The sequence below is a fragment of the Natator depressus genome, chromosome 13 (genome assembly GCF_965152275.1).
Source record: "Natator depressus isolate rNatDep1 chromosome 13, rNatDep2.hap1, whole genome shotgun sequence".
Classification (NCBI taxonomy): Eukaryota; Metazoa; Chordata; order Testudines; family Cheloniidae; genus Natator; species Natator depressus.
This window is the reverse complement of record NC_134246.1, coordinates 39,225,193-39,248,313: the sequence shown is the minus strand read 5'-3', so window position 1 is coordinate 39,248,313 and position 23,121 is coordinate 39,225,193. Positions and strand designations below refer to the sequence as shown.

Here is a 23,121-nt window from a genome sequence, read left to right as displayed (position 1 = left end):
ACTGCGCCAGACACACAGCGAGGGGAGGCGAGTCTGAGCTCAGCCAAAAACCTCCCCCTGCAGTAACAGCGCAACGTGTCCGCTGCTGAGGGCGCGAACCAGCCCCCGACTGCCCGGGACAGGCGATGGGAGCAGCCCGGAGAAAGTCTCCCAGGCCAGAAATACTTGCAGACTGGTCCAGTTTCTGAATCGGTTTCACTCACTCCCCCCGGAACTCCTCTGAGCATCAGACAGGGTGCTGGGAAGATTTATTCTCTCTCCCTTTTTCTTCGATTCCAGACACACAAACAAAACACTGATGCATGCAGAAGAATACACAAACACACATACAGGCAATCACTGCTGCACAAGAACACCAACAGAGACAGCATGCAAACACACATACAAACACATAAATATACACAATCACTCAAAAAACAAATACACATCTAAACACAAAAAGCTAGCTCAGACACAAACAAACCCTTCCTTACACAAACATACACACCTAAACACACACACAAATAGATTAGTCTTTTAACACACAGAAAACTCTCACACAAACACACATAAACACAAACACACAAAGAGACACATCCATACAATTCCTGTATGCATGGAACATAAAGAGAATGGACCAAATTCTCCTCCCAGCAACATTGCTTTAAATATGAAGTTGCTTCCCTGGGGTAAATATCATTATTCTCAATTTGTGCTGAGTGACAGACACCAGAGTATTACCCAGCACTGAGTGAAAAATGAATTCAGTGTAGAGAGATGGTCCACTGCCTTTGCCTACACTTTAATTCACTCACAGATTTGCAGCTGGCTGCAGAAGCTGCCCCGTTGTAGTCATGCACTAGACTCGTGGGACCTGGCTTCTATTCTCACCTCTACCTCTACCAGGTAATTACTGGGCAACCTTGGGCATGCCACTTTACTCCCGCCTCCCTAGTTGCGCGGTAAGGTCTGGTCATTTTAAGGTTAAGATAAGTGCAACTGTGTTTTAGTGGGTCGCAACTGAAAATGCCAAAGACAGGATGAACTGCTGAGAAATAGGGCAAACACAACCCAAAACTGGTGTTTATTTTTTTATAAGATATACCAAAGCAGCCACAAAAGTAAATTCCGGGTTCACCACAGTGGCTAACAAGAAAACATAAAGGCAGTTTTCTCAGGCATTCCAGCTCTTATATCACCACCAAAAATACTAGGTTCAGAGATGAGTGGTTTTTTACAACCCGTCTCATCAAATAATAGGTTCTTCTCATCCCAAAGGACCAGCCACACACCCAGGTTAATACACAACTTTGATCTTACCCCAAAATCATGCTGATGCCAATCCCTTAGTATCTAAAATCTAAAAGGTTTATTCATAAAGAGAAAGAAAAAGAAAGAAAGAAAGAAAGAAAGAAAGAAAGAAAGAAAGAAAGAAAGAAAGAAAGAAAGAAAGAAAGAAAGAAAGAAAGAAAGGTGAGAGTTACAATCGGTTAAAGGAATCAATGACATCCAGTAATGGCAAGGTTCGTGGTTCAGGCTTGTAGCAGTGATGGAGTAATCTGCTGTCTTAAGTCAAGCCCTGGAGCACACCCACAGCCCGGATGGGTCATTCAGTCCTTTGTTCAGAGCTTCAGTTTGTAGCAAAGTCCCTCCAGAGGGAAGAAGCAGGACTGAAGACCAAATGGAGAAGATGCAGCTGCCGTTTATAGTCATTTGCCATGCAGCCTGTGCTTCCTTTGTTTCAAACACAAGCTGCCCAGCACGTGGCTGGGAAGCCTTAGGGCTAGTCTACACTGGCAATGTTAAAAAGCTTCCGTGGCAGCACTTTACTGTGGCTTGTGTGGTCACGGCACAGCGCTGGGAGAGAGCTCTCCCAGTGCTCTAAAAACCCACCTTCACGAGAAACCCCTGAGCAAGAAAGTTGCAGGGCTGTAAAGGGCCAGTGTAGACAAGCCCTTAGAGTTCTGACCATGGGCATGTCCCTGCCTGCCTTGCTGAGTCACAAGGTGCATCTGCCTTCTCTCAATGGGTCAGTTGAATCGCTGAGGGTCCTTCATGGGCCATCCAGCAGACTAGGCAGTGCTGATGCCAAACTGTCTGGGGTGTCACCAGAAGCGTAGCACAACTTTGAAATACAGACATACAGACATAGCTATAACTCATAAGACAAAGGTGATACAAACATATAAACAAGATCATCATACCTGCCAAATTATAACTTTTTTTGCAGATATCTTACATGGCATATCTGGCTGTGACTGGCATCCCAGTGGGGGATAGCTATGGTCACTCCACTAGAGTGAACTGCAAAGAAAGGGGCAGACAATCCCCATAAAGCAGGTGGATATTCCAATACTGATAACTTCACAGACAAAAATGATACCTGTATATAGATAGCCTAATTATAATCAGCAAATCATAACCTTTTCATAGACACCTCACTCGACAACCTTGACACAATATTTGCTGCAAATATATAATAGTAGTTGCAACAACGATCCAAATGGTCCTCTTCTAATCAGAGAATGTCACAATAAGTGTTCAGGTCAGGGTGTGAATTTATCATGAGGGTGAGGACTAGGTTTGGGAGTCAGGGAAGGGGATACAGAAGATGTGACTTTGACCGACATAAATTCAGCTACGAATCTCAGACACAATCATGCTCGGAGCCCTGCTGTGAGAAGGGTGATCCCAACCCTTCTCTCTCAATCTTCCCAATCTGAGTTCGCGCTAGGAAATACAGGGTGTCTCTTATAAGGAGGGGGATATGCAAATGACACTCAGAGTTTCCTGTTTAAATCTGTCCCTCTCTCTGCCCAGGCTCTACATGGAGAGACAATCCACAGACTCCTGGCTCTATACAGTTACCAGCCAACCCCACGGAGAACTTTCTCTGCCAGCACCAGGGAAACGAGGGTTTGGTTACATCTCATTCTCATTGCGGCAGATCTAGAAGGTATTTTCTCCCTTTCCTTGTGCTGGGCAGGCAGGGGTTGGTGGAGTCCGGAGGGGTTGTGAGCGACTACTATGTGGGGATTTGACTCCCACTCGTCCTGTATTTTATTATGCCCCCGGTGTCTATGGTTATCAACTAGTACACGGTCACCAGGCCTGAGGAGAGCCCCACTGGACTTGCAACCCTAAGTCCTTTTCCTCCTTTGGGCTGTGTCTTTTGTTGTATTGAGAGCAAATTCACAGGCTGTCTTCAGCCTGTCATGGTGACCTTTGACCCAGTCATCCAAACTGTTCACCCCATCCTTAGAAAAGACTTCTTGATGCTTCTCTGGTAACGCCCTTAAGTTAGCCACCTGTGCAGACATCAGCCCCTGGCGTGCTGCGTGAACTGGAACTGGCAGTCTCTCACCACGTCTTTCTCGAGGAAAGGGAACTCATCCTCCCTTCTCCCTCTTTCTCACCCGCAGCTCATTTCCATTCTCCTCAAATGTTACCTTCACCCGAGGAACCACTCCCACAGGACACCGTACCTCTGCAGTGCTGTTTTGAGGAGGCAACTCCACAGCCTTCAAACCTGAGTTCAGAAGACTCACTGGTCCTCTTCCTTTGATGGCATTAGTCAGACATGGGCTGGCTGGAGCCCATTCGGTAGGTTTACCCCAGATGTAGGCTCTACAAGAGCTCCATATCCATTGGGATTTCCTGGGACCCAACAGTGTTCATCAAGCATCCTCCCTCTCCAAGGAGGAATAACATTCTTCTGTTATCTGCCCACTTTAACATTTCCAATCTGCTCCGCAGGGCCCAGTCAATGGTTTTGTCTCTCTGCTCGAGCCAGTACTCTCCTCAGCACAGCATTCTTCTCGGGGTGCCCATGGCAATTTATCCTCCTGGTTCCTTCTACTGGCAATGGTAGCTCCTTCAGCTCACTAATGATGTTCATCCCTAGAATCCCTGGGACTCCTTCTCCCATATGGCTCCCTTCAGAGGCTTTTTCTTTCAGGATGAAGATGCATTTCCCTGCCAGAGTCTGACCCATATAATCTATGTCTGCTTCGAGGCATCCCACCACTGGGATTGTCAGTCCATTAACTACTGTTAGACATAGAAACTGTGTGCTCTGCATGGTCAGCTCCTTGTCTTTCCAATAATTTTGAAAATGCGACTCAGTAATGGTGAAAAGAAAAAAAAAAAAGAAAAGGAGTACTTGTGGCACCTTAGAGACTAACCAGTTCATTTGAGCATGAGCTTTCGTGAGCTACAGCTCACTTCATCGGATGGAATTGCTATGCATCCGATGAAGTGAGCTGTAGCTCACGAAAGCTCATGCTCAAATAAACTGGTTAGTCTCTAAGGTGCCACAAGTACTCCTTTTCTTTTTTCTTTTTACAAATACAGACTAACACGGCTGTTACTCTGAAACCTGTCAGTAATGGTGGTGACTTCTGAGCCAGTATCTAACAAACATCTGGTTTCCACTCCTGCTATACATACTTCAGCAGTTAGACAGTCTCCAAATGCTCACTTACGGAACTTGCTAGATATGCTGGCACTGCCTGTCTCCCTTTCAACACTGTATGCAGAGCGATTTTCCACCAAGGACTGGCCGAGGAATCCTTCTGCCACTGCTTGGCCTTCTACTGTAGATGGACCACTTGCTCCTGGTGCCCCACTGGTTTCCAGTGCCTGGGACTCTCTTCTCCTTCTCAGTGGACATTCTCAGCTAGTATGCCCTGGCCTTTCACAAGTGTAACAAAAGTACCTTCCCTGCTCATCCTTCAGTGGGTTTCTTCAGGATCCTGGTGTCCTTGGATACTTTGGCATTTTAGTGGAGGTTTTTCCTTTCATCACTTCAGTCATCACTTTCAGCTGTTGGACTGCCAATTTTTGGACAGCTTCACTTAATCTTTCCAGTGTTAACTGTGTTTGGGGCAGGGTCTTTTCCCCAGCACTTGCATTCACTTGGCCCCCACTTCGTGGACAGGACTTCAGCTTGGCCATGTCTGCCACAGGAACTTCCTCTTCTTCTGACTACATAATGGCAGCCAGACTGAGTTAATGGAACTTCTGACTGGGCTCTTCCTTAAACCTCCTTTTAATTTCACGGTGGAAGGAATCATCCTGGAGCCCCAGAACCAACTGCTGTTTCAGAAACATATCTGGGTCTGGAACTCGTCGAGGGTCTCGCCCCTCCACTTTGCTCATTCTCTCCTGGAGCTCATATGCATATGGCCAGACAGTTTCACCAGGCTCCTGCTTGCTCTCAAATAACTCCTTTCATCTGGTTCCAATAGGTACCTTTGTGAGAGATTAAGTTACTGATCTGCCTGAGGTGTCAGATGATCAGGCTGAGGCCGCAGAATCGTTAGGGGAGGAGATGACTGAGGACACCAAGTTACTGAGTTTAAAGCTTTATTTATAAAATAAAGGAAAATAACAGCGGAGAGTGCTGGGGGTTCCCCATGTCACTCAGAGGAAGGAAGGAAGCGTTAATGCCCTAGCCCGAATCCACTTTCATACGCACACATGCACTACCTGAGGCTGGCCAAGCCCGGGTGTAACGTACGAAGAAGCGGGAGGAGATGTGGACGGGAATTCTGTCCTGTACTCAGGTCGTCCAGGGTCCGCTGTTGATCTCCGACTTACTTCAGCTCTCGGGAAGGTTTTAAGTCCTGGGTTCTTCTGGGGGCATTTCGTCCAGGGACCTTTGTCCGCCGTGCTCTTTGTATCAGTCCAAACCGGCCTTCTGAGGCTTCCTTGGCTTCCCCAAAACACATCAGCTTCAGGGTTGTTATGTTCCCATTCGCTGACCTTTGCCTTCTCACTAGTTTTCTCAATCCCCTGCAGTCTTGTTCAGTTTACTGCTCTGTTCTCACAGCTGGTTGGGGTTAGAATCCAGGCCCCCGTTTTTCTTGGCATCAGAGAGTCTGCTTGGGTGCATTGGCCTTGAGAGGCTGGAGTCAGCTTCTTTTCTTCACACCTAGCTGGATCGCCGGGTTAACCCATTCCTTTCTCCCTTCCTCCCCTTTTGGCCTCTCACAGCCTGCAAAGGAATCTTTCACTCCACACTCACGCCTTCAACCCCTCCCAAAATCCTTTCCTATGAAGATGCCTATATAGGCGGCAGTGATATACAAGGCTGGTGCTTACCCAGGAGACCTCATGGGGGCCAATTTTATCGTGCCTGGGACATTCCCTTGAGGCTATTTTATTGTGACTGTGACACCTTGCCTCCATACACTTCCAGGAGGAGTTCAAATACCTTTTCCACATCTTTCTTGTCTGCCATTGCCATGAGCTTAACTGTGGCCTTGGCCTTGGCCCTTGAGGTGTTCCTCTATGAAGTCCATATGATCCTCTTCAGGTACTCTTAGCACACACGGACTTTCCTTCACAGACTTGACTCACTCCTCTACTTTAATGTCTCCTGGTCTTCTTGGGAAGCCACCAAACTCTGGGACTTTCTGCTCCCGTAGGACATAAATAGTAGGGGGTTTCTTAGCTTCTGCTGCCTGATGGTCTATCACTGCCTTAGCCAGTGATACGGCTTCTCTCTGTTCTGTTCTAGCTTCTTTTAATCCCTCAGCTTGGTCTGATCATCTGCACACAAGTTCAGCAAAGTGGGCCCATAGTTCTTCAATTCCAGCCATAGTACGGTTCTTGACCAGGCTTGGACAGTGCTGTCAGAACTCAACCAGGAAACCAATGGGGTGGACCCTGTGGATAGGATCCTGTTCATTATGCCAATTATGTAAGCGCTGGAATGGTCCAGCTACTGTGGGGAACTTTCCCGGTTTATACACTACCCCAGTGAAATGGGCTAGCGAAAGGATTTCAGTCCTCACTCCATCTACATTTACCCCCTTAGCTTGGCCCCACTCTGACTGACCCAGGTAATTCTAGCTCACACAGAGGACAGGACCCCCCTTGCCGAGTTTACAATCTGAATGTCAATGGGAAGTGGAGTGGGAATGGAAATATAAACAGGAATATAAATATCAACCGTGCTTAATAATCTTCCTTCACTGTAGCCTCAATCCTCCTCGACTCTCCCCTAAAGAACAACACCCAGAGACGCGCTCTTGACACACGAATGTCAGGGAGGCTTCACTGCAAAACTTAACTCTGTCCTCAGACTCCCCCCGACCCCGCCCAGCTTCTCCCACCTGCACCCACAGGCGGGCCCCCAGACCTTCTCCAAAGCACGAGCCAGGCTTGCTCAGAACACGTTCCTAGTGTCATGGATCATTTCAGTGTAGCCGGTCACTGCTGGGAAGGGAAGGGAACGGAAGGGAAGGGAAGGGAAGGGAAGGGAAGGGAAGGGAAAGGGGCTTCCCTCCCAAATCCCTCCCAGCGCCAAGGGAAATCTTCTGCCTCCAGCGGGTGGCCCAGCCCAATGGATCCCTGAGACAAGACTTCGCGCCTCCCCCACATCGGACACTGACCCCCCTGACCGGACGTTGCATGGACCTTATGCTTGTGGAACCGGGCTCCAGAGCTGAGTCCCCCCAATATCAGGTCAAAAAAGACGGACCCTCAGTTCCCATGCGAGGAAATACAGTCCCTGCAGGGAGCTGTTCATTCCTCCCAGGGTCCGAAAGTGTCAGGAGGACCCCAGAGCCCTGTGCCCGGCGCTGCACAGACACACAGGACGGGACACACTGACTCCTGCAGCCGGAGCCCTAGGGCGAGTCAATCCGATCACTGACAGCAGGAGTGTGTGTCTCTTATAAAGCGGGGCATGCAAATGAGGGGGACAGTTTCCTCTTTAAATCTCTGCCTCTCTCTGCCCAGGCTGCACCCGGAGACACAATCCGCAGCCCCCTGGGTCGGTGCAGTCACCAGCCAGTCCCCTGAGATCTTTCCCCTCCAGCACCCGGGAAAATGGGATTTTTGCTCCTTGTCATTGTCGCTGTGGCAGCTCTGGAAGGTATTTTCCTCCTCTGAAGAACTGGCAGAGTTAGAAGAATATTGTGTTCTCGCTGTTTTTACACCGATATTAATGGCCTGTCTTTATTCCCAGGTGTCCGGTCCCAGACGCTGGTGGAGTCCGGAGGGGGTGTGAAAAAGCCCGGAGACTCTCTCCGCCTCTCCTGCAAAGCCTCCGGCTTCACCTTCAGCAGCGCCTACACGAACTGGGTCCGCCAGGCTCCCGGGAAGGGACTGGAATGGGTCGCTCTTATATACCTCGGTGGGAGTCCTGTATACTACCTCGATGCAGTGAAAGGGCGATTCACCATCTCCAGGGATGACGCCAAGAGTGAGCTGTATCTGCAAATGACCGGCCTGAAGCCCGAGGACACCGCCCGCTATTACTGTGCGGGAGACACAGTGACACCAAACCGGTTTGTGATCGTACAAAAACCCAGGCTGCGGAATCGCCCTTCTCCCGGCGGCCGCGTGGGGGCAGCAGCGACACCCCCCGCTTCGGGCTCGGGCAGGAGACCCGGCACCCGGGGGAACGGAACACAAACCTCCCGCCAGTTTAACCCTTCCGTTCCCGGACTCTGAATGGCCCATTTCCATACCCCAGAAATGGAGAGCAGGGTGTGGAAATGGGCCATTCAGGGTCCGGGCAGGGCTGGGGGGCAGAGATCACCCGGCGCCGGAATAAACCCCGCTCCGCTGCGCCTGGGGATGGGGCACCGCCGGGACTTTCCAAAGAGACTCGAGCATTTTTTCCATCTATTTGACAGCTGGAAATCACAGCCCTGGTGTAAACGGTGCAGCTCAGGATCCTGCCCCCAATACAGTGCCCCCATGTCACAGAGTCACCATGGAGATAAAAGGCCCCGCCCCTCAGCCCCCGATGGCATCACTCAGCCCAGCGCTGGCACCCAGGGCATTGGGGACAGTCACGTGACCAAGGGCTGTGGACAGGGACACGGTGGGATTTCATGGGGTCGCTCAGGGGGAGGCGGCTGCCGAGGGAGAAGCAGAGGCCCGTGGGTGGCGCAAGGGTCACAGAGCGCAGCTCCCACTGAGTGAGATTCACCATCTCTAGAGACAATCCCAACAACCTGCTGCATCTGAAAATGACCGGCCTGAAGCCCAAGGGCACCGCCCTGTGCCACTCTCGGTTCCCGAGTAATGTGTCTCCCCTTCCTGCCCAGAGCCCCGCTGGGCTGCGGTGCACAGATCTCTCGCTTCATCTGTGAGCTCCAATCCGGAGTGAGTCCCGTTCTGAGTCGCTCTCCCCTCGGAGACCTGGCACCTTGGCTCTCCCGGGTCCCATCCCTGTGTGTATGGGAAAGACCCCAGGAATATTCATGCCTAGACTCAAGCAATAGCAACTAGATTATTCTTCCGTCCCATGGCTGGGGGAATAAACAAGGAGTCTTTACACTAGTGCCTGTTGTAGATCCTAGATGGGGAAGAGAAATTTGATAATGGGCTCTTCAGTATGGCAGACAAAGGTACAACAGGATCCAGTGCTGGAAGCTGAAGCTAGACATTGTGCAGCTGGAAAGAAGGTGATGTTTTAAAAAGATATTGAGGTGAATTAACCATTGGAACAACTGATCAAGAGTCACGGTGGATTCTCCGTCAAGAGCAACTATCCTCTCTATGATTCTGTGTCTTTTAGAAAATAAAGAAATGCAAAATCCATCAAGGGAGATTTAGGTTAAATATGCGGGGGTGGGGGGAGCACTTTCTAAGGATAAGCATGTCTAACTATCCGCATTGGAACCGGTTACCTAGGGAGGTTGTGAAATCCCCATCACTGGAGGTTTTTAAGAACAGATGAGGAAATGTTCCACCAGGAGAGACCTGAGAATCCCTTCCACCAAGGAGACCCCTCTATCCTGGAAAATGATCCCTCATGCTCCCAGACCTTTGGAGGTTAGCCAGTCCTTGCTTACAGATAACCCCCGAACCTGAAGCAAATACTCATCAGTAACTACACACCACACCACAGAAACACTAACCCAGGAAACAATCCTTGTAACAAACCCTGTTCACAACTCTGTCCACATATCTACCCAAGGGACACCATCACAGGACCCAACCACATCAGCCACACCATCAAGGGCTCGTTCACTTTCACATCTACCAATGTGATATATGCCATCATGTGCCAGCAATGCCCTTCTGCCATGTACATTGGCCAAACCGGACCGTCTCTACACAAAAGAATAAATGGACACAAATCAGACATCAAGAATTGTAACATTCAAAAACCAGTAGGAGAACACTTCAACCTCCCTGGACACTCAATAACAGACTTAAAAGTCACCATTCTTCAACCAAAAAACCTTCAAAAACAGACTTCAGTGAGAAACTGCAGAACTGGAATTAATCTGCAAACTGGGCAGCATCAAATTAGGCCTGAATAAAGACTGGAAGTGGCTGAGTCACTGCAAAAAATAATTTCCCCTCTGTTGATACTCACACCTTCTTGTCAACTGTTGGGAATGGGCCACATCCACCCTGATTGGATTGGCCTCATTAGCACTGACCCCCCACTTGGTAAGGCAATTCCCATCTTTTCAAGTGCTGTATATTTATACCTGTATTTTCCACTCCATGCATCTGATGAAGTGGGTTATATCCCACAAAAGCTTGTGCCCAGATAAATTTGTTAGTCTCTAAGGTATCACAAGGACTCCTCATTGTTTTTACTGATACAAACTAACAGGGCTACCCCTCTGAAACCTCTCCTCAGCATTTCCTATGGGGTAGGTCAGGCAGCTTCCCAATCAGTGTGCTGGCTTTTGCAGATCTCATTATCAAGTACATAACCCACCTCTACACATACATCCTTACCTCTAGGGCAGCCCCACCAGCCCAGATGGGGAATGGCGGGGGACGGCTCCTCTCACACCCCTCTGCTGGCCCCTTCTCAGCCGCAAGGGCTAGTCCCAGCCAGTGTCTTCTCCAGGTTCTCCCACTGGGCCTCCTGGTGTCAGACCATCACACAACAACTCAGTCCCCTCCCAGGGCAGCTCTAAACCACCGGTCCTTCCCCACCTCCAGGGCTTGACTTCAATTCCCCCCGTTGTGAGGGTACTGGGTCCCTGGGCTTCTCCCTCTCGGAGTCCATGTGCAACTTAAACCAGCCTTCCACCCCTCCTGTGCTCTTGGGCCCCAAGGCCCAGGCCGGTGGGGTGGGGGGCAAATGGGGCAATTGCCCCAGGGCCCAGGCAATTTAAAAGGACCCTTTAAAATTGCCCAGGCATGGGAGGCTAGCCCCTGGCTCCACCCCTTCCACCTGCACCCTCCCCCTGTGGCCAGAGCCTGGAGACCCCCCACAGCCAGAGGAGCCAGCCACAGCCCCATCCCCACCCCCGCCCAGAGAACCCCCGGTCTGATGTGCCTGCTGCACATGAGGGAATGAAGGGCCTCCCTCCCACCTAATTAATGGAGCCCCATAGGCTGGTTCCACTAATTAGGTGCCCCCTGGACCCTGCAGAGGAGGTGGAAGAAGGTGAAGTGATGGGAGAAATAGGGGGTATGTGGCGGTCAGTGGGGTGAGGTGGGGGTGGGGGGTTTGGAGTGTCCCAGACCCAGCCAGGCTGGGGAGGGAAGGCTGTGGGGGATGGAGATCAGGCTTTGTGTGTGTGTGTGTGTGGGGGGGGGTGCCAAGATTTCTGGCGAGTTGTTGGCATTTTGGGGCCTGTGGCTACCTGGGCGTGATTTTATGGATAAAGTAAACCAATCCAAGGTTTAAAGAAATAGATCTGTGGTTTTATTTTGATTGGTGTCACTTTAAGAAGCTGCTTTATGCTATTTACTCTGTGGTAGATACTGATCCTGCAAACAGGTCTGCCTGTGGAGGGCTCCCATGCATGGGCGTTTGCAGGATTGGGGCTTTAGTGAATGAATTCTGGAGCAAAAGCACGTGGATAGGCCTAGCTCTGGGGTGGGCAAACTACTGCCTGCGGGCTGGATCCGCCCATCAGGGCTTTGGATCTGGTCCGTGGGATTGCCACTCGGGTGGTGCCGCAAGACTAAGCTGGGGGAAGCGGCCGGCACCATGTCTCTGCGGCCTCTGGGGGAAGGGGAGGGGGGCAGAGTGCTCCTTGCGCTGCCCTCCCCTGCAGGCACCACCCCCTCCAGCTCCCATTGGCGGGGCACAGGGAACAGCAGCCAACGGGAGCTTCAGGGGAGGTACCTGCAGGTGAGGGTAGTGCGCAAATCCCTCTGCTGCCCCCTGCCTGCCCCCAGGGGCCGCAGGGACCTGGTGTCATCTTCTTCTGGGAGTGGCGCAGGGCCAGAGCATGCAGGGAGCCTGCCTTAGCCCTGCTGTGCACCACTACCACTCAAGGTAAACCGCATCAGGGCGGAGCCTGCACCTCACACCCCAACCCCTGCCCTGAGCACCCTGCTGCACCCTGCACCCCTCCTGTACCCCAACCCCCTGCCCTGAGCCCCTTCCTGCACACCATACCCCCTCCCCCACCCCACACTCTCTCCCCCACCCCAGCCCCCTGCCCCAGTCCTACATTCATGGCCCTGCATGCAATTTCCCCACCCAGATGTGGTCCTCGGGCCAAAAAGTTTACCCACCCCTGGAATAGAGAGAATCTTATTTAGTGGCTAGTAATGCAGAAATAAAATTCGCCTCGGTTACTATGAATAATTAGGTTTCTGCCTTTCCACTCCCTTAGTTCATGTTTACAAAGAGGAAGAAAAGCAAGAGACATTGTATCAAGACTGGTTTCAGAGTAACAGCCGTGTTAGTCTGTATTCGCAAAAAGAAAAGGAGGACTTGTGGCACCTTAGAGACTAACCAATTTATTTGAGCATGAGCTTTCCTGAGCTACAGCTCACTTCATTGGATGCATTCTCTAATATGCTCTAAGCTTATGCCCCAATAAATGTGTTAGTCTCTAAGGTGCCACAAGTCCTCCTTTTCTTTTTGTAGAAAGACTGGTGGTGGAACAGTCTCCTCCCCCTCCCCTCCCCCCCACCCGCCCAGCTTTTGCACACCAAAATTTTGCCACTATTCGCACAGACCTGCAGAAGGCTGAATGGTGCTTGTGCAGCGTGTTGTCGCTGCTGACCAATTCAAGACTGAACTGTGATATATAAGGACAAGTGGGGGGAGGTAGTTAAAGGTTTGGTTTTGCTTCCTGAGTAACTTCAGGATCCTTCTTACCCAGCTGGCTGTCACCTGAACACAGCTGTTTAGGACACTGCCCAAGAAAACCACCAAGCCGTCTTAGTGTGGAATTTCCAAAGGCACCCAAATGATTTAGGCACCCGCATCCTATTGCTTGGCAATGGGAATGGGACTCCTCACTCCTTCGGCCTCCTTTGAAAATCTCAGCCTAAGTGACTGGCCCAAGATCACAAAGTGAATCTGTAGCAGAGACAAAATCGACCCCAGGGTCCCTGATTCACAGCCCATAAAACACCCCGACGTGCACTTTGCAGAGAACTATGAAGCCCTGGAGCGTCAGGAGAGGAACTGCTGGGGCCTCTGCCTGTTCCAGCTTCCGTGTTCTAAATCCCCGGGGAGGGCTCTCCTGCCATGGACTTCGACAGGGCGAGCGCGTTGGAAACAGCTGTGGAGATGGGTTTGGTCCAGGGACCAGACTGACAGGAACAGGCCGTGAGGAAGCACGCTCTCAGGTTGTCTGTAGGTCATGTCCTGAGCCTGCTGGCGGGGAATCTTTCTTCCCCTTCTGTTCTCACATAGCCCCGTTCTCCCGCTCGGAGTTCTGGTCTCTTCACTACTATATTGGGTCACCCCCCGACCATCACTGCGCCACGCCCGCCCCCCATCAGCCTCTTGCCTGGTCTGCCCGCCCCCTGAATTCAGACCCTTTTATTTCCAACCCGCCCGCTCTCCTCCGAATATGCAAAGCTGCCACATCCGACCTCCTATTTAACCACCGACTCCGGCATCTCAGCCAAAGGCCCCACACCTGGCTCAGGGATTTACTGGGCTGCGCTCCCATCCCACCACCATGCTGGGCCCGCGGAGAATCTGCATTTTCCTGTTGGACTCTCATGTGGGTTTGTTTGTCTGTTCACCCGTCGATTGTAGGTCGCTCTGCAGTTCATGGGCTGAGCGTTTTTTTCCTAAAAGAAAAGGAGGACTTGTGGCACCTTAGAGACTAACCAATTTATTTGAGCATGAGCTTTCGTGAGCTACAGCTCACTTCATCGGATGCATACTGTGGAAACTGCAGAAGACATTATATACACTGAGACCATGAAACAATACCTCCTCCCACCCCACTCTCCTGCTGGTAATAGCCCATCCAAAGTGACCATTCTCTTTACAATGTGTATGATAATCAAGGTGGGCCATTTCCAGCACAAATCCAGGTTTTCTCACCCCTCCCCCCCCCCCCCCCACACAAACTCACTCTCCTGCTGGTAATAGCTCATCCAAAGTGACCACTCTCCTTACAATGTGCATGATAATCAAGGTGGGCCATTTCCAGCATAAATCCAAGTTTAACCAGAACGTCTGGGGGGGGGGGTAGGAAAAAACAAGGGGAAATAGGCTACCTTGCATAATGACTTAGCCACTCCCAGTCTCTATTTAAGCCTAAATTAATAGTATCCAATTTGCAAATGAATTCCAATTCAGCAGTTTCTCGCTGGAGTCTGGATTTGAAGTTTTTTTGTTGTAAGATAGCGACCTTCATATCTGTAATTGCGTGACCAGAGAGATTGAAGTGTTCTCCGACTGGTTTATGAATGTTATAATTCTTGACATCTGATTTGTGTCCATTTATTCTTTTACGTAGAGACTGTCCAGTTTGACCAATGTACATGTCAGAGGGGCATTGCTGGCACATGATGCCGTATATCACATTGGTGGATGTGCAGGTGAACGAGCCTCTGATAGTGTGGCTGATGTTATTAGGCCCTATGATGGTGTCCCCTGAATAGATATGTGGGCACAGTTGGCAACAGGCTTTGTTGCAAGGATAGGTTCCTGGGTTAGTGGTTCTGTTGTGTGGTATGTGGTTGTTGGTGAGTATTTGCTTCAGGTTGGGGGGCTATTATCTAGGAACGTCTATCTAGGAAAATCAATAGTATCCGTGCTCCTAAATAATGTGAGTACTTTAGAAAATCCCCTTTACAATTCATCCCGCGTGGGAAGACATTGAGATCTGGGGAGTCATAGTAGCGAGTGTTTAGACTAATCTCTACATACTGGTCTGTCTCCTTCTCTCTAGTGTATCTGTCTGTCTCTCTGATCTGTTGTTTTTAAACATTACTTTTAACAGCCCGCTTTGTTTCTCCCCAGGGGCCCGGGCACAGGTGGTTCTGACCCAGTCCAGCCCGGAGATTAAGAAACCCGGGGAATCTACTAAACTGACCTGTACCGTGAGCGGCTTTGCTCTCAGCAGCCATGGTGTGAACTGGGTCCGGCAGGCTCCGGGAAGGGGCTGGAGTGGCTGATCTACTATTATTCCTCGTCCAGCAGCAGCTACTCCCCGGCAGTCCAGGGGCGATTCACAGCCTCCAAGGACAGCTCCAGCGTCTACCTACTCAGGGGCAGCCTGAAGCCCGAGGACACCGCGGTGTATCACTGGGCGAGGGACACAGTGAGGGGAAGCCGGTCTGGGCTCAGACACAAACCGCCCCTGGTGCTAGTTTAAAAAGAAGCCCCCAGCAGGTGGCGCTCCGGAGCTACACGCAGCAAGGGGCCCCATGGCCGCAAAGAAACTCAGAACCGGGCCGGCTGGTCTCCCTCCTTTGTCCTCCTCTCCCTGCATCCACAAGACTGACATAATCGTTTAACCAAACGCGAGCAAAAGGAGCCGGGTTGTCTCTCTCTTGTGGCTTGTCTTCCTTTGCCTCAAACAAACCCAGGCTGGGAAAGGAAAACAGTTAAGCGCTAATTAGTACGTGTCATTTATGTGCTTCTCTCCGGCATGAGGGTGGAGCTGCTTCTACTGCTCCCAGTGAAGTCAATTGTTATTTATTATTTTGCATGATGCCCCCTAGGAGTCACGGTCAGGGATCCGAGCTCTGTTGTGCCAGGCGCTGCACAAACAGATCAAAAAGCCGGTCAGAGCCCCAAGAAGCTTATGAACTGTAAGACAAGAGACAACAGATGGGCAAGGAGAGATACATGGGGGCAGGGCCGTCCTTAGGCATAAGCAGCTGCGTAGGGCACCAAATTGCCCCAAATTTCATGGTGCCCTAGGCAGCTGCGTGCTGCATTCGCGGCAGCCCCAGCGACCAGCCCTATCCCTCGGCTGCCCCCCTCCCCCCGCAGGCTCCGCCCACTGCAAGGGGCAGGGCCGTCCCTGCGGGGGGCTGGGGCCCAGGACAACTCCCTCCGCCCCACCTCTTACCCTTCCCCCCCGGCCCGCCTGCATCCCACCTCTTCCCCCAGCGACCCCGCACTCACCGGCAGCGGCGGGAAACGGAGCAACCGGGCCCCCGCCCGCTCCACTTCGCCAGCTCCCAGCCGCGGGGCTCCGCTTCCTGCCGCCGGTGATTACTGGGAGCTTGGGGAAAGGATCGGCCCTGCACTCGCTGGCAGCTGGAAGCGGAGCAACGCGGCCCCAGCCCGCTAGCTTCCCTTGCCCCAGCCGTGTCGCGGGGCGGGGCGGGGGGTTAGGGAAATGTTTCCCCCCCCCACCCCAGCGGAGTAGATCGGGCTGGGCCGGGCTGCTTCTCTTCCCGCTGCTGCCAGTGAGTGCGGGGGATCCCCTTCCACAAGCCCCCTCCCCAGAGCGACACGGCTGGGGCGGGGCGAGGCGAGGGAAGCGGACCGGGCTGCTCCCGGCCCCCATTAATCCTCTGGGCCTGTGGGGCCCCCAAAAGTGCCCCCCAGCTCCTGCCTACCAGACCCTGGGGTGGGGAGGCCTGGGGCCCCACACAGCACCCCTTAGCTGGGGGCCGTGTAGGGCAGCTAAATGGCTAGGGAGTGCCCTGCATGGGAGAGGGGAGAACAAGGAACCAATGAGACAAAGCTGGTCAGCATGATCGGCAGTGACCCCTCAGCAAACCAGCAGCCGGTTGTCAATACTTTCGTATGCTCCAGGGCAGAGGAGGATTTTAGGAGAGCTTGGAAGGGAAATAATGAGGCAGCGTTGACCAAACTGACTGCTTACTGTATTTTCCACTCCATGCATCTGATGAAGTGGAATTTAGCCCATGAAAGCTTATGCCCAAATAAATGTGTTAGTCTCTAAGGTGCCACAAGGACTCCTAGTTGTTTTTGCTGGTACAGACTAACACGGCTACCACTCTTAAAACTGACAGCAGAGGATCCTAATCAGTGGAGAATGAATGTCATGAGCTTCAGTGGGAGTGGAAGAGACCCAGAACCACGCAAAAGATGTTAAACTCCTTGAAGAATTTGGGCACCAGTGTTCATGTACGGATGAATTTATGGATACATGTAGCAGAGTGCTTTACTGAAATGTGTGTCTGGAAAAAAAATTAATAAAGAATGTCTCTTACAGTATCAAGTTTTGTACAAAAGAAATGTGTTTTAAATGTATGCAAGATTAATGCTGAAAAAGTATCAGAGTAACAGGCAAGAAGGAAAGAAAGATGAAGTAAGGTCAATGAGGGGTAATCCTGTTCTCAAGGACTCCAATGGGCCACGTCTAAGAAACTATATCAGTTCATCTCTATTTTACTATATGCTAAAATTTGTACTTTAAGGTTCTATGCCTGTTTCTGAAAGCAACTAGTTGAAGAATAGCTTTCCCCAGGGACTCATTGACCTCCTTGTTTCTCAGGCTGTAGATGACAGGGTTGATCATGGGAGTCAGGACTGTGTAGAAGACAGAGAATAGTTTATCTAGGATCTTGTGAGTGTTGGCTCTTGGAATCACATAGACAGTAATCAGTGTCCCATAGTAAACTATAACCACAATGAGGTGAGAGGAGCCTCCCTGTGGTGGAAGGGATTCTCAGGATGGTGGCAATGATACAAATGTAGGATGTCAGGACCAGTAGACAGGGCACAAACGTCCCTATGGCAGAGACAATAAATGTCAGCAGTTGCACAGTCTGGGTGTCACCACAGGACAGCTTTATCGTGGGTGAAAAATCACAAAAAAAAATGATCAATTTATTTTGAATCACAAAACTTTGATTGGTTTCAGAGTAGCAGCCGTGTTAGTCTGTATTCGCAAAAAGAAAAGGAGGACTTGTGGCACCTTAGAGACTAACACATTTATTCGAGCATAAGCTTTCGTGAGCTACAGCTCACTTCATCGGATTCATGCAGTGGAAAATACAGTCGGGGGATTTTATATACACAGAGAACATGAAACAATGGGTGTTACCATACACACTGTAACGAGAGTGATCAGGTAAGGTGAGCTATTACCAGCAGGAGAGAAAAAAAGCCTTTTCACCTTGATTATCACTACAAAAGGTTTCTTTTCCCTCTCCTGCTGGTAATAGCTCACCTTACCTGATCACCCATTGTTTCATGTTCTCTGTGTATATAAAATCCCCCGACTGTATTTTCCACTGAATGCATCCGATGAAGTGAGCTGTAGCTCACAAAAGCTCATGCTCAAATAAATTGGTTAGTCTCTAAGGTGCCACAAGTAAAACTTTGACTGGAACAAGAAAATGTTTATTGTGGTGCAGCCTAGAAAGCTACTTATCCAGGACCCTGCCACTAGCTGGCAACAAACCCTGCCATTCATCAGAGCAGCATAACGGAGTGGATTGCATATCGCTAAGTACCGATCATAAGACATTGCCGTTAGCAGCAGACACTCTGGAAATGACATGACACCAAATAAGTATAATTGCAGAATGCAGCTCTTAACAGAAATGGATCTGTCCCCAGTCAGGAGACTGGCCAGCAGCCTGGGTAGGAAGGTGGATGTGTAGCAGGTCTCCAGGCAGGACAAGTTCTCCAGGAAGAAGTACATGGGGATGTGAAGGTGGCGATCAGCCACAACTAGTGCAGAAATGAGAATGTTCCCTGCCGCAGTCACAATGAAGATCACTAGAAACACGAGGAAGAGAAGGGGCTGCAGCTCAGGGACATTCCCAAATCCTAAAAGGATGAATTCCACAATGAGTGTTTGGTTTCTTCCTTCTCCTTTTTCCATAATATGCATCTAGAAAAAGAAAATCATTAAATATTGACGGACTGCATGCAATCAGGTTGTTCTGTCGATTACACTAGGTGACACCTAGAGCAGGTAACCTTGTACCATGGCATCTGTCTACTGGAAAAGTGAAGTTGTCAATAAACAGAGGAAGACTCATATAATTAAGAGGTTGAGTTTCCAGTATAGGTGAACAAAGTGCCTGGAACTCTATTGAATTACAAAAACGTCCCTTCTAACTCCCTTAATCTTTCTTGAACTTTAAAGAAAGACTTTTAGGCTGGGATGTTGAAATATCTTTATCCCATCAGTGTCATATCAAGAAATCGAGAAGACATAACAAAATATCAATAGATTGGAAATGAAAAATATTTAGAGTTCAACCACGGGTACGTCTGTCCTGCAGCCGGGAGGTGTAATTCCCAGTTTGGGTAGACACGCACGCACTAGCTTTGGTCAAGCGAGCAGGATAAAATTAGCAGTGAGAACAGGGCGGCACAAGCAGCCGCTTGGGATGGCCAGCTGTGTACGTACCTAGGAAGCTAGATACCTACACAGATGGAAAGCTAGAAGAAATCCCTAAGTATAAAGATCTTTTAAAACTATTTACCACTCTGGAGTTGATGCTCTGGACCGTCTTAGTTGAGGAATATGGAAAGGAATTTAGAGAAGGAAGACTTGACGGTCCTGCCCCAGACGTCTTTGGTTATGCAGAGGAAGGTGAAAAGAGATGGAAAGACTTGAAGAACAGAGTTGTGGAGCACAATATTAGAATAATGGCAAAATATTATACCAGAACTACAATGAAGAGGATGGTACAGCTCCTGGATCTATCTGTTGATGAATCGGAGGCGTTCCTGTCCAACCTAGTAGTAAATAAGACCATCTTTGCAAAAGTAGACAGATTGGCAAGAACTATCAATTTCCAGAGGCCCAAGGACCCAAATAACCTACTTAATGACTGGTCTCACAAGCTCAACTCACTGGTGGCCCTAGTTAACAAAACCACACATATTATTGTCAAAGAGGAGATGATACATAACCTGCAATAAGATGCTTGAGTATACTTAATGCTTTTGAAGAAGGCATTAAAACTTGGTAATAGACTCTTATCCCAGTGTATATTTGGTTTATTTTCTCCCTACCAAACCCTCACCTTCAGAAGCTGCAATATGGACTGGGTCCCTCAGAGTACCGGGAAGGGGCTAGAGTGGATCGCATTCATTTACTACGATGGGGAGTGTCCAAGCTCCGCTGATTCAATGAAAGGCCGAGTCACCATCTCCAGAGACAATCCCAACAACCTGCTGTATCTGCAAATGACCGGCCTGAAGCCCGAGGACACCGCACGCTATTACTCTGCGAGATACACAGTGACACGAAACTGGTTTGCGATCATACAAAAACCCAGGCTGCGGAATCGCCCTTCTCCCGGCGGCCGCGCGAGGACAGCAGCGACACCCCCTCCCCACCCCGCTTCGGGCTCGGACAGGAGACCCGGCACCCAGGGGAATGGAACACAAACCTCCCGTCAGTTTTAACCCTTCCGTTCCAGGGCAATGTGTCCCTTTCCTGGTTGCCCAGGACCCTGCTAGGCCTGTGGTGAGGAGTGGAGATGCCTCGCTTCATCAGGGAACCCCAATCCGGAGTGAGTCCTGTTCTGATTCACTCTCCCCTCGCAGACCTGGCACCTTGGCTCTCCCGGGGCCCGTCTCGGTGTCAGACTCACAGGCCAGCGTCTGTCAGTGTAAAGGAGACAAGTGAATTGCGGAGCTGACCCGGTGCCCATCAGAGTCAATTGGGTTCATCCTCCTGCCCAATGGGATTTGCATCACACCCTATGGATGGAGCGAATTCCTCATGGGGCCAAATCCTCACCTAGTGTAAAGTTACACAACTGCTTTCACTAGACTCGAGTTACACCAGTGAGGATCTGGCCCTTTCAGCAAACTGGGACGTTTATCGCATTACTGCAGCGGAAGGTGATTAGTTCATTATAACTGATGTGGGGCCTCTGACCCTGGCGTCTCCGCCCTCCACACGCGGTTATTGCCTTTATCCCCCCAACACCCCCGGGAGGCCGGGGAACGATCACAGCCCCTGGTTCAGAGTGGGGGGCTGAGGCAGAGAGATGGAGGCCGGGGTATAGAAATGGGCCATTCAGAGTCCGGGTGGGGCTGTGGGGCAGAGATCACACGGCGCCGCAATAAACCCCACTCCGCTGAGCCTGGGGATGTGGCATCGCTGGGACTTTCTAAAGGGACTCATGAATTTTTTTCACCTACTTGACATTTGGAAATCACAGTGCGGACACTCTGCTGGTGTCAATGGGTGGAGCTGAGACATCCCAAGGCACAATAAATTTCCAGTTTCATAGAGTCACCATGGCGATAAAAGACCCCGCTCCTCAGCCCTTAATAGCATCACTCGGTCTAGTGCTGGCATTCAGGGCATTGGGGACAGTCAAGACACTAATAGTTCTAAGATAGGGTTCATTGGACTCACTCAGACAGAGGATAATACACACAGAGAAGCATAGATTTGTTGTAATTCAGCAGGGAAAATGTCTGTTTGCCCACATAGGTGGAGCCAAACAACAAAAGGATTTTCTCTGCCACCTTGCGGATATTTGGGAACTTTGTTTCACTCAAGGAGGCATAAAACTCATCCAGTTTTTCTGAATTGTACTTTTCCTTCAAGGTGGAATTGCACTGGAGATTAATGAGCTCCAGTTGTAATTCTCTGGGGGGCTTTCTCATAATCAAATGACAGTGGGCATGACACCAGCTCCAGTGTCTTCTCTATCTTCTCAAAGTCAGAGAATCAACAAGAAAATTCTCCGTGAAGTCACTCAAAAGTTAGCTGTACTTTTCTGTTTGCTCTGGTGACACTTCCAAGTATTTCAGAGTTGGAAAGTGATCGAACACTTTGTCCTTAATTTGTTTTGAAAACAAGACTAACTTGGCTTTGAAAGCTGTCACACTAGAATACAATTTGTGTACAAACACATTCCTTTCCTTGCAGCTTCACATTAAGTTCATTTAAATGTGCCAAGATATCCACACCAAAAACGAGGTCGCACACCCAGTTTGAATTCTTTAATTCAGGGAAATCATTTTCTTTCCCCTGCATCTCCAGAAAAGTGAGAATTTCATCCCTGATCTCTCACACTCGCTGCAATACCTTTCCTAGGCTGAGCCAGTGGACATTTGTATGATAAAGTAAATCCTGGTGTTCGGCGTCAGTGTCTTCAAGAAGGGAAATGAATTGCTGATGATTAAATCCCCTTGCTCTTATGTAGTTCACTATTTTCATTACTGTGCGAACAACATGATCAATGTCCAGGACATTTTTGCAGATGGTCACACAAATATTTTGATGATAAATAATACAATGCAGAAAAATCACCTCTTTATCAGGGTCGTCTTCTTTTACTTTGTCCTGATTTTTTTTTTTAAAGTTTTACATTTTCCCCAGTTAAATTTGGTGATCCATCTGTAGTTACGTTTGCTAGTTTACTCCAGGGGAGCTTCAGATGTTCAAGACACCCAGACACCCTCTCGTATAAATCCAATCCCTTACTTGTGCCTTTCATTGATTCCATTGATAAAATTCCTCTGTGATTTCAAATTTGTCATCAATTCATCTGACAAAATTCAGTAACTGTGCTGTGTCCTTAATGTCAGTGCTGACACTGAGAGTTAATGACAACAATGTAAAGCCCTGTGCTTTCTTGTTCAACTCAGAAACCAAATGTTCATTAATCATGTCTACACGGCGAGCAACAGTTCTTCATGACAAACGAATGTTCTCAAATTTGCTTTGGTATTCCAGGCACAGCATGCCAGAAACATCAACCATGCATTCTTTCAAAAACTCCCCTTCAGCAAAAGGCTTATTTTGTTTAGTGATTTTAAACGCCAGAACGTAACTTGCCTTTGTAGTGTCTTCCTGAACTGCAGCTGGTCACACAAATATTTTGCTGAGTTTTTAAGTTCGTGGTGAGTTTCTCAGCTTTTCTTGCCCTTTCCTCAGTTGTTAAATTGCTTCCATAATAAGGACGTTTCATTGAAAAATGGTGATTCAAATTGCACTCCTTGAATACCGCGATGCTCTCCTGACAAATCAGGCATACAGCCTTCGAGTTCACATTTCTGAAAAAATATTTTGCATTCCA

General features: G+C 49.6%; 1 protein-coding gene and 1 pseudogene across 1 annotated transcript in view; one reads left to right on the top strand and one right to left on the bottom strand.

Moving 5' to 3' along the window:
• The window catches only part of LOC141997153 (uncharacterized), a 42,850-nt gene extending 26,499 nt beyond the window's left edge, over positions 1–16,351 (top strand). Inside the window, exons 6-8 of the mRNA XM_074969437.1 lie at positions 15,149–15,223; positions 15,277–15,449; positions 16,247–16,351. Coding sequence (XP_074825538.1) covers positions 15,149–15,223; positions 15,277–15,449; positions 16,247–16,351 — 353 coding nt within the window. The remainder of the gene's footprint in view (positions 1–15,148; positions 15,224–15,276; positions 15,450–16,246) is intronic.
• A 1,159-nt stretch (positions 16,352–17,510) lies between these two features.
• On the bottom strand, positions 17,511–18,944 carry LOC141997152 (olfactory receptor 10C1-like; annotated as a pseudogene).
• Between the last annotated feature and the right edge of the window lie 4,177 nt (positions 18,945–23,121).